Here is a 12,675-nt window from a genome sequence, read left to right on the forward strand (position 1 = left end):
ACAGTTCTTTAAAAATCAAATATTAAACACACTATTTTAAAGTCAAAGTGTACTTGCCATTTCAACTTGACTGTATACGCGAGTAACTCTAATGCATGAAATATAGTACTTTGTAAGACTTGTTCTGGTGGCACTTGAGAAATCTCACACAAGAAAGAAGTTCTAAGAGTAATAATACTACACAATATTTCATATTTCTTTAAGAATGAAATTTTGCCATTATCAAAAAACTGAAAGAAAAATACATGAACAAACAGAAACTTAAAAACCTTCTTATCAATTTTAGACTTTTTAAAACTGAGTCTGAATTATCATTATCATATATTTATGAATTATTTCTATATATATATACATATATATTTAAAGAAATGGAAATAAAACTATAAAGCACAATACTATTGTGTTCTTAGATGATAAGAATTTTCACTAATTATTAGATTTTTTTTACGTTTGTTTTGCTCAATCTGATATTTTTATTTCATTGTAAGAAGCTTCTATAAAAGACTGAGATCACTCTTAAACCACACATTTAAAAAAAAAAAAAATCAAATGCACAGGAGTGTATGGGTGCACAAAAAGTGATTAAACAGATATGTGAGAAAAAGTAACATCATAAATACTGGCTTCATTCTCCATAGTTTATAAAAACAATGGTATGGAATTAGACAATTGGCTTAATTCTTTACATTAATGTAGCCATACTTAATATACTTGTCATCAGAACTGGGTGATTAACTCAACTGATCAAACATCTACAGTGAATTCAAATAAGGGAACGTTAACAAAATAAGATCCTCTGGTAGGTTCAGCATGCTACCACCAGATTAAGTGATCGAGCACACAATAAACAAAGAGCAAAAGGGCTCTGGTGGTATAACTGGGTTCAGTACACCCATAGAAACAGTGCAAAGATGGATATTTTCAAACCATGAAACTGCATCCATATCTTCAGATATAAAAACAGCTCTTGGGAAAAATCTTTGGAAGCATCATGAAAATTGAATGATGAGCAAAATTCAAAACGTTGTTATGAAACTATCAAACAGTAGATCAATCCATTTGATAAAAAGTGAGGTAACTGTCAGCCTGTCTTCTGGTGTTTTTGCCTGTGAAGATGACCAGAATGATTTTCTTAGAGCAAGTACTTGAGACAGCAGGTGCCTGAAGACATTTGTATCTGATTGCATTGAATCAAGCAAGACATCATTTTACAACCCCATTCATTAAATTAATCTTAAAAACACTAGCTTCTATATGAAAAAGACTGAAAATGTGATTGTGAAGTCAGATATGTAAACATTTGCAAGATTATTGATGATAAAAGAGTAAAGAGATATCATTCTTAAGGACATCTTCAACTATGAGCTTAAATCGAAGCTTTTTCAAGCCTTAGATCAAACATTTTGTAAGTGGAAACTACCTGAAGCCACAGCGTTCATATTTAATGACATGGTCATGTTTCAAAAGATTTGTTAAGAGCTTGTGATGTTTGGGCAAATTTCTGATTGTACTTTTAACAAGGTTATCAAAAAGGCAGCTGCCTAGCATATTTTTTTCATTTCTGACTACTATGTGGACAGATTCTTTAAGTCTTTAGAGTGAAAAATTGTTACAAGCAGAGTTCAATGCAGGCCAAATCAGTTCCACAAGTACCTTTTTTTAACCCAGAGAACAACAAAATAGTTAGTTCAGATTTTTGCAGATGATTAGTCTGAGGACTTGCATTACCTAGAAAAATCTGGCCAGAGAATGTTAGTTATCACCTGGTATATACTGGTCAAACCAAAGAGTCAAAAGGGATGAGATAAAAGTGTTAAAAAGTCCATAGGAAAAGGCTGATGCAAAAATGTTTCTCTGTGCAAAATATGCTTCCAAGCTTGGTTTCATGCTGTTACAATTGTAACGTCTGACATGGTTTTTGGCATTTTTGCATTATATTACAGTATGAAATTAAAAATCCCAATATATATATATGTTGAGACTGTCACAAGAAAGAATGTGTGTATTCTCAATATCTCCAACAGTCAAATTCAGTAAAGTCTGAAGAATGTCCTTTCTGGCTTGCATACCCAAGTAGCTTCACTAGTAGGTTTGTTGAAGTAATCAAATCATCAGGGGAGTCTCCTGTTCTATTAGAAGGAATCACTGAAGAGTATATTTTTCAGGTTTATGGTGGAAAGAATGAGACTCATGTATGTTAATACTCTCTGATATAAGTCAATCTAGAATAGAAAATAGGTTCCTTATACTCAGCAGATATTATTTAGCAAAGATGCCCTGAACTGTCACCTGGCAAGTGCAAACTACTAATGGTACGAATTTAAGTTAACTACAACCAGAAAGCCATTAGTTTATGACCCAATGGAGCACAACTGGAAGGTTGATGAGAACGGAAGGCTAACAATTGATTGGATGAAGGAAAAGCTGCCTCCAGAGTCAATTCTAAAATTAATTTCTTGCAATTGCAAAAAAACAAACAAAAAACAAATGTCTACAATCTACTTGCCAACTGAAAGTTGTAGATTTAAACTGATGCTTGTGGCTGCTCAAAATGTGAAAATGAAACATTATTCAAAGAAAATTAATTGGATGAGGATTTTGAAAGTGGAGATGAAAAAGATATCAATAGCAACGAAAGAAATTCAGACTAGGCTCTTCAGACTTTCAATCAAACAAGTACGAATAAATCTACAACTTGAAATGCTAATGTTGAGAAAATTTGAGAAAGTTTTATTTCTAACAATGGTTTCATTAACTTCTAGAGAAAAATGAAAAGATTAACTATATCAATTATGAAAACTATGGCTTACTGATTAATAAAACAGGACTAGTTTTTAATTTTGCCTGTATTTTAGGTAAGTAAACTGTGTTTTTAATTTTTACTATAATGAGAAATTAGTTTCACATGCACAAGTACTGCTGCCATTCTGGTCCACAGAATACATCCTTACAAGGATATTCTGATTTGCAAGCAATTTAATTTTAATAACTTACATACTGAACCATCCAGACTATATGAAACAAAAATCAAAAAACCTTTTTTTTTTCTAGAATGATAACAGATTGTAACAGGCAACTACACTTATCTATCCTGACAGCCTAGGCTTCTAGCCTTTCACATCTGCTATCTTTCAGTTTTTTTTTTTTTGCAGTATGACTTTAGACCATCTCAAAATACATGAAACTCTATATATCACAATGGAACAGCTATATGACTATTTGTACTTCAGAACATACTTTGATAAGACTACTTTTCTCACAGAATGTTGATTGTACACAAAATAATTCATGCTGCTTTCAAATATGCATTTTAGAACACAAAAAATATAACACACACACAAGAATATAATGTCCCAAAACTACTATAATCCAGCTGGCTTTCTAAATAAATTACAAATAAGTTTAAAAAATTCCATTAGCCACTTGGATCTGAACAACCACTACAACACATAATGAATATCAAAGGAAGTGTTGACTTATGGCAGGTAATATAAAATAGACATATAACAAACGTGTAAAGAAACATATTCTCCAGAGATAGGAGGATGTGTCATTTGGGCATGAAAAATACAGCGATATCTGAGTAAAGCAAGAAGACTAGATTTTCAAATTTTATATTCTGGTTTGTCAATATCTATTGTATGTGTTTCTAATTAGCTTTACACTCTAAAACTCATAAATACCTCCTTTTGAAATTGGTAAATTAAAACTTAGATAATATAAAAATTTGAATTATAAACAACATTTTGATGTCAAGCTTATTGTACATTGATAATTAAGTAGTTAAATTAAATTTTGGACTATTTCAAGTTTCCAGGAGTTTTAAGAATTTTTCAGGAAAGGATTTTATTTCTAAAACTTTTAAAGAATTCCATGAAGCATGGGAACCCTGTATCCAAGTATAACAACTTCCATGAAAATAATGTATGGTTCATTTTGAAAGCATGTAAGCCAAATCAATATTGAGCAGAATTAAGCTTGAACAAAACTACATCATAAAAGAATGAAATCTGATGTTCCAAGTGTAATAAAGATTCAAAATAGTTTCAAGTCAAAGATTTTAAAATGAAAGTTGGAGATGACAAGAAATAAGAGACCTCACAACATAAAAAAATGACTTAAAAAATCAATTACAGCAGTAAGTGAAGAAGAGAATGAGTTCCATGTAAAATCAAAAACTTAAGTCTTGTTTCATGAATTATGAAAATATAAAAAATCATATAAGTGAGAAGTAGAAACCAACAAAGGGTTTGTTACATGTTGTTTCTTCACAATCTGAGATAAAACTTTTACTTTGAATGGTAAATTATCAAGGAAGATTGTTTAAGAGCTGGCAACCTACCCTAAATGAAAAAATTTAATTGTGAAACACGTTGATGGAAAATTTAAGCTCCAAAACAGCATTTCTCAAACTGGAAGTTCCAATCTAAAAGATGCTCACAACACTATTGTAAACTATTATGATGATAAATGCTTTTGAGTATGTACAGTAATTCACTATTACTATGAGTGTGTGTGTGTGTGTGTGTGTGTGTGTGTGTGTGTGTGTATATATATATATATATATATAGTGTATATTGGGTGGGGGACATCACAGCCTGTAATATTTCAAAGGGTAGTCCACGTAAAAAAGTTTGAGAACTTCAGCTCTATGGTATTCAGAAGGGGAACCGAAAGTTATCACTGCAAGAACTGCAGTAGATGAAACCGAGGCTGTGCAAGTCAAAAAGAGTCTCACCAAACAGAATCTGCACTTAGCACACCCTGAGCAACATCTTTACCAAAACATTAAATGAGAATATGCATAAGGAAACTTTCCAGGTCAATCCTAAGCAAAGAATTTTATCACTAGGGCCACTTGATCACAACTAGAAACAGTAAAAGATCACTTATCCTCTAACAATCTAAAAGATGCCTACATATTTGAAAAATGTCAAAAGAGTTCTAAAATATTTATATGATTCTTTAGAAGCACTCACTGATCCAGGAGAATGAGTTGCAAAACTATCTACATATGGAATAGTAAAGAGGGACAGATGATAGAAGCTATAAAATTCACACACTACAGTTTTTAAAGATTGAGAAACCTGATGAATCCCCCACCACCACCACCAGTATCATGACATATGAATCACTAGATCTCTTTGAAATTCAAAAAGGATATGCTTGAAATGTATGATCCACAGAAATGTTTATACCTGAAGATGATTCAAAATACTGAAAATGATGGTTCCCAACACAAAAAGTCTGAAAAATAGCAGATGATCTTGGCAGAAGGCCAGTAACTCTGCCAAGGAAGTCTGTAGAAGATCCATAATGATGCAAAGCTTGAGAAAGCTGGCAATCTACCAGCATGAAGCCCCGATAATAATATCATTAAGGCTGTACAAGCTTGTATCAAAACAGGAATTCAAATGTCAACCAAACAGCTTAGCTGAATTGTGGAGAAAAATACATGATATTTGAAACAATTTTTCACAATTATACACTGGTAAATTTGTAGTTGCATAAAAGCAAAGAGCAGTGGAAGTCCACTGGATTGAGCCTGTGAAGCTATACATACAATAGTTGAATATACTATTTAATCCTCCGAAACAAATATCAAATGTTTTGGTAAAACTACATTTTTTCTAACATAACACTAACTGTAGTGACATTATCAAAGTATAATGAAACAAAAAGTTGAAAGTATAAAATAAAATGAATAATATCACTTCTTCTTCTTCTGCACTGACTGCAATTATGACCATAAATTTCCAAATTACTTATCTTAACCTTTCCACATGTTTTCTTTTAATTTTAGGATTTTATTGCTGTACTTTTAACATACTGGAGAAGTCATTGTTGTGTCAAAAGTAATAAGCCACATTGGGAGCCCATTAACCAATGCTTGTAGAGCTAATGTAAACTGATTAAATTTACAAAATCAAATTCAGAATTTTCATTGTTAACCATCACAGTTGAAATACTGACACCATTTCAATTATGCACGTATAGGCCTAAGACTAACGTTAGACATGACAAATTGAGTCTAGGAAACATTAAGACCTAGCTACCATGAGAAAATCAGGTAAATCCATGAATTAAACAGAGCATAATAATGATAACTGCAAACAAAATTTCATGAAAGTTTTGATCAGTACAAAACAGAATAACAATAAATAAGGCTAGCTTTACCTCTCTCCAGTTCAATACAAACTATGAGTATGAATGGCAGTACATATCAGCAGTGTGTGTGTATATATACCTGTGCAGCAGTCAGGCATTGTGTACATATTATGGTATAGTAGTATGTGTGGAAGTTCTGATGCAAGTCTAGTCTTACTACAGGCTGTACTTCACTGTACTTGGCTGGCAGACCAAGCTGGTTAGAATGAAAACATTGAATGTGATTGGCCAAAGCCACTGTTTAAAAGTTTTACAGGTCATTGATTGTTTGTTTCCTTAAGATACTATGTAACATTAACATGGTTAGGGCTTAATGTAATGAAACTTCGAGGGAAATAAGGCATCAAAAATTAGTTAAATAATAATGCAAAATTGCCAACTAAACATTAATTGTACTTTTTCAAAATAAATAAGATATAAAAACATAAAAATTCTTATAATTGGGTCTTTTTTTTAGGGTCTTGTACATCAATATTCTTCCTTTTTTTGTTATTAAATCCCTAATGACCTCATTAGATGTTAATTGCATAACCTGCTTAGTGGAAGGTAATAAGTGAATCATTAACTGATTAAATACTTCTGTCTAAAGTCAAAGCCAAAAGTCTATAGAAAAAGAGAAAATGTGTATTATTTCAGGGTATTTTTTATCCTCCTTTCAGGCAAAAATCCTAAAACAAAGTAATCCATGTAAAGTGTCAGACAGTTTCTAGATACCATACAAAAAATTACAGTAATCGAGCCAACCAACTCTGGGTAATGGAAGCCAAAAGTCTAATTTAAAAAAAAAAGTGGAAATGTACCCTATTTCAGGGTCCTTTTTTTATTCCCTTCTCTGGAAAAATCCTAAAACAAAACAGACCATGTACTATGTTGAACAGTTTCCAGTTACCATACAAACAAATTACAATGATGTCAGCCAATTCTGGATGATGTATGAGAAAAGTCTATAATAGAAACAAAAAGGAGAGAGAGAAAATGTGCCCTATTTCAGGGTTTTTTTTATCCTGCTTTTTGTGCAAAAATCCCCAAATAAAATAGCCCATATACAGCATCAGACAGTTTCCAATAATCATACCACAAATTACAGTAATCGAATCATTCACATGTGGGTGATGCAAGCTAAAAGTGTATACAAAAGTAGAAAATTGTCCCATTTCAGTAGCTTTTTATACCCCTTCTCACAAAAAAATCTAAAAACATAAAGCCCAAGTATAGTATCAAACAGTTTCCAGTTACAATAACAAAAAATTACAGTAATCAATCCAACCAACTCTTGGTGATAAATGCTATGACACATACATACATAATGGATCATCTTTACAGTAAAATGTACATTGAAGACCCCTAGATTATTAATAGAACTAACAAACATGATTCAATTACTCCTAAAAAATACATAAAATAGCAGTGTGGTAACACAGCTGCCAGAGAGACAGATTTAACAGACAATTATGAATCTGTATTTCAAAAGCTTTAATGTAACATATTTAGACTGATAAAGCTGAAAATTACTGAATGAGAAAAAATTTTATTTTAAGAAAAAGTGATCAATTTTAAACCATACCTCAATTTGCAAAACAAAAACTGATTTAAAAGTGCTTTCATATATCAATATATCACTTAATTTGTCTATAAATAAATATTTTATTGATTTATCAAATTTTTAAAAATTGGCTCAATAATGCAACTTCAAATTTTCTTTTTCTTTATAATCCACCTGTTGTAACAATTTCTGTCCCATATGAATGAATAACCATATGCAACAAAATTCATACTAAAAGATATTCAATCTACATACTGTATCTGCTACTTTTTTATCAAATCATTATTAAAAAAAGTGCTTTTACTGTTTTCTTTTATTAAAACAAAATATTAAAGTATAATTGATAAATTCTTATCACCTATGGACTTATTTTATAATACCATAGTTAAAAATAATTAATACAACTTCACAAAAATTAAATTTTTACTATTGGTTTGACTTTTTGAGCATAATTAGAAAGCCAACAATAACTTTAGTCCTCATGACTAATTTACTGCAGTAGTATGCTTAAAAAACACTCCAAAAGTATACAGATTCTGTATTGAAATTCAAATTCAAACTATCTACAATTTAACATATATTACAAAACTGAATGACAAGTTAAAAAAAAAGTGACTAAACCGCTTAAGTATGTAGCAAATTTCAGTTAATCTGTGGTTAGTTCTTTCAAGTTATAAGGTTTTTTTTTTAATTTTGTTTCCAAGAAACTAGCAATAAAATAAAGAATCTGTAAGTTAAGAGGCTGGATAGGATGAAGAGGTGTGTGCTTGGTAAATGCACTGATTTCTATGTTAACTTTTTTGTATAGCCCATTTATGCTTTTATTTCACCTACATCCAAGTTTTTAAACAGATAACACAACATGAAAAAAACTTTGTGTACAGATTTCAGGAAGTTCTGAATAAATGGTAATGTTTATACCAGGTAAGATGAAAATACGATCATTATTCTTGATTTCTATGTAATGTGTTAATGGAAAAAAAAAAAAATTTTCTTGGCTGTGGTTTAACATATTCACTGTGACAGTTTGTGTTTATTTCCTGTGCAGAACAATTTTTCTTCGATAATTTTGTTAAAATGTACTTTTTTCCCAATTAGTTTTAGAGCTAATAAAACAGGTTGGTTATGATTTCATGGTAGAATCCTTTGTTTTGAGACAGCATATTAGTTCATATTTCAGTAGCACTAAAAAAATTGCTTGCACAATACTTTTAAGTCTATTGTAAGTATGTATATGAAGATGAATGAATTATGTTGTTTAGAACAGTGGGTCTAAGTTACATTATTCTTTCACCTTGATATACATAACCACAGTGCACACTTTTCAGATATCCAATATTCTAAACCTATTTGGGATAATTCACAGGACTTCTCCAACATCCACTACTTTGATTTTGCTGGGACAATAGGAAGGGAAGCCTTTCATATTAATGAGAGCATATTTAATTCTGTTTATTATTTATTTTTTCAAACTGATCATGGCTACACAATGACATACAGCTGTGGAAGCACAGAAGTGAATGTCCCCAGGATTTATATAAAAATTTCTGCAAAAGCACTTCATCATACTGAAGATATGTGACAGTCTCATGACTCTCACGTAATTTACAATCATATAACAACTTGAAAACTTAGGGACTTCCCCAGGATGCACAGCCAAGACAAATATATCTATACAGGGTAACTAAGGAAAGGTCAATATATGCTACAGATTTTATGGCAAACAGATATCATACTGTGGCTATTACAGCACAAGCAGTGAAAGGGTTAATATACTTTTGGCTGAGAACCAGTCTATTTATTTACTTATTTTCTAAATCCATGAAAATGTTTTCAACGAAAGATGGATATCAGTATATGGAAATACAATTCTATACTCTACAATTGCTTATGCATGTATCTTGCATGGTGTTTGGCTTAAAAAAATGAAACTTGATTATTAAGAAAGGTATTTTATTTCAAGTTACAAATGTAGCACATCATGTCTTCATAATGAAACTGATAACTTTTACTTTGAATGGTAGTACACATGTGAGTGTCAACATTTGCTCAATAATTCAATTTTGACACCAAGTATCTTGTTACTTCACTCTTATGATATAGGATTAACATGCAATAACTAAAATATAAAGTCATGTTACCATTATCTTTCTCAAAGCTGTTATAAAAGTAAAGGTCAACAGAATTTGAAAAAATAAAGCAAGCTTATTATATACCTAAAAGTAGATCAACCATATTGTCAGAGATTAAGATTTTTGCTACACATCATACATAACTGTCCTTGAGATGAGAATTAAAAACACTATCCAACTCGTTTTCATTTACCTTTTTTCTTTCTTTCTCAAGATTTCGGAACTGTTCATAGCATTCTTCAAGACGAAGATGGAGCTCATTTGAAGGACCACTGCGTCTAAAATTTCCATGCAGAGTAATTTTTCAGTACACTTACACTTACATAAAAGATAAAAAAATAATTTTCACTATGCCACAATGTTAATACATCTTAATAAACATTATATTATATTATTATATACACCCACACACATACATTAATGAATGAGTTTACATTTTATGGTTTTTACATAATTAAAAACACTAAAAGCCATTGTTACCTACTTTAAGGTAGAATATCAAATAATAATTCTTCAACCTAATCTTTTAATTAGTAAAGGCAAAAATTTACGAGAAGATACTAATGTGCAATCATAATTCTTTCTATACAAGTAATACAAGTAGAATTAGAAATTCTGCAAGCAACTCAAATTATCAAATACACTCCTTTATCTTATTTATCCTTAAATAACTTTTAACTTGACAAAAACACAGCAGTGTGCTAACAACAAATTGTCATTGATATTCAGATGGGCCAGAACCTTACTAACATCTGTATTGATAATACTGAAAGTCAACTCTTAAAGAGAAAGCACTGAAAACCTTACACTTGGAAATGCCTCACTACTGGATTTTTGAAAGGCTTAAAAAAATAAACATTTCACAACTCGTCTCACAAAACTATTGTGTATTCTTGATTGCTTTCTTATTCTGAAATAGCTCCTCACAAATTGGTCTTCTACAAACTAATTTAACAAATAAAAGACCACAATATCTTTTTACATAACTGCTACCTCACTCATACTGAATGGAATATCATATGCAGTGAAGACCTTCAGTCAAGAAAATATGCAATGATAATAATTACAACAAATAGAAAAATTAAAATAAACCATAAATTATAAAGACTTAATAGTTCATGCAACACAAAATCATCATAAATATTCTGTAAATAAAAATTAATTAAAAAAACAATCTTCAAACTGGATAATAATTTATAAGAAATTTTTTTGTGAAATTCTTTTCTTTCAAGAAGAAAAAAAAATCTAAAATTGTAGTTCATGTTAAAGTTAATTATTACACTCCAACACAAAATAGTTATTGTAATAAAGCTAATTCTTTTCAGGTCTTCAAGTTCACGAAAACTACCAAAATTTTCTCTCAAACACAACCAAAAGTACTTCAAGTTTATTAAGATAACTTATATATACCACCACTCATTTCACAAAATATACCAAAAAATTAATAATAATAAACTACTGTCAATGATATAGATCTCTTAGGTATTGAAATACATTACACTGAGACTTTAAAGCATACAGATTGTCACCTTGAACATTTGTTTGAAATTTATTTATCATTAAATAATTTTGCATCCAAAATCTTAAAAATTAGGTAAGTTAAACCATTTTGTCAAATAGAAATAAATTTATTACATATGTGGTTTTGATATACAACTTATAAAGTGCACAAAATATGGACTTTAATTATCATACTACCCAAAACTAGTAAACATTCTCCAGCACCCTAAGTTCATTAACATATGTTTGTTAATAGTGAGGACAACTGCTGTCTTCTTACAAAAAGTAATTTAAATCTTACTAGATTTCAAAAACAGTTGCACCAGAAGAAGGCTTAGCCTTTTTCTGACAGAATGACAATTTCTGTTGAGGTACCTTCATAAATTAATGCAATATCTTAAATACACTGCAAGTTCTTCCTCTGTCAGATGTATTCACCACTTTACGGTTTAATACTTTGAATGCCACAAGCTAAGGTCAACTCATATGTTTTAACAATGCAATAGGTATGAAATATAAAACATTCTAAAGATTACCAGTGCAGATATAATGGTTTATGTTATTATTTATGAAAATACTATTCTTTTTCAACTAGAGCTCTTTGATTAATTTAATTACTTACAAGAATTAACTACCTTGATTAGTATTATGCAAAATAATTGATTAGTCCAAATTATGATTAAAATGTTTAATGTTATGAAAATGATCAACTAATCAAAATTAGTATTTCCAATGATTCAAACTATAAAAGTAATCAAAATATTGTCATTATGATGTCTCATTCCTATTTTTGATTAATTCAAGGTTGTCCAACTTAATGAGTTAATGTCACAACTCAAGTAAAAATTAACTAATCAAAATTAGTTTCTAATTATTACTATTTTTGATTTTTCCAGCTATCCAAATTTCATGTGAGAATAACTGATTAATGAATCAAATGATTAATCAATTAACCAATCAAATTCCACAGTTCAAGTTTTAACAGTATATTCACTGCAGTCCCCCTAAATTTAACAACAATTATTTTGTAAGGAGTAACTCCCTCAACACTGACTTGGTCAATTTAACTGACCATGTGACCTCTTTGTATTCATTTAAACTCTTTGTAGATTTAATACTCCTAACTTTCAATATAGCGTATGCATCTTCACAAAATTTGGCAATCTTTCAGTTAACATTATAAGACTTTTACATACAAAAAATCATATTTTTAGCGAAGTATTTTTAATAAACTAAAATAAAGATTTGTCCATGAATATATTAAGTATTTGTTTTTAATAGTCCATATGCAAAATGATTTTCATGTTAATATTAAAAATACTTCACTAAAAA

General features: G+C 30.1%; 1 protein-coding gene across 3 annotated transcripts in view; it reads right to left on the reverse strand.

Moving 5' to 3' along the window:
- Positions 1-12,675, reverse strand: part of LOC106466663 — a 78,314-nt gene that overhangs the window by 4,405 nt on the left and 61,234 nt on the right. For all 3 annotated transcript variants that reach the window (XM_022394726.1, XM_013926955.2, XM_022394727.1), the window contains one exon: positions 10,037-10,121. In XM_022394726.1, the coding sequence (XP_022250434.1) occupies positions 10,037-10,121 (85 nt within the window). The remainder of the gene's footprint in view (positions 1-10,036; positions 10,122-12,675) is intronic.

Source organism: Limulus polyphemus, unplaced genomic scaffold (assembly GCF_000517525.1).
Source record: "Limulus polyphemus unplaced genomic scaffold, Limulus_polyphemus-2.1.2 Scaffold2336, whole genome shotgun sequence".
Classification (NCBI taxonomy): domain Eukaryota; kingdom Metazoa; phylum Arthropoda; class Merostomata; order Xiphosura; family Limulidae; genus Limulus; species Limulus polyphemus.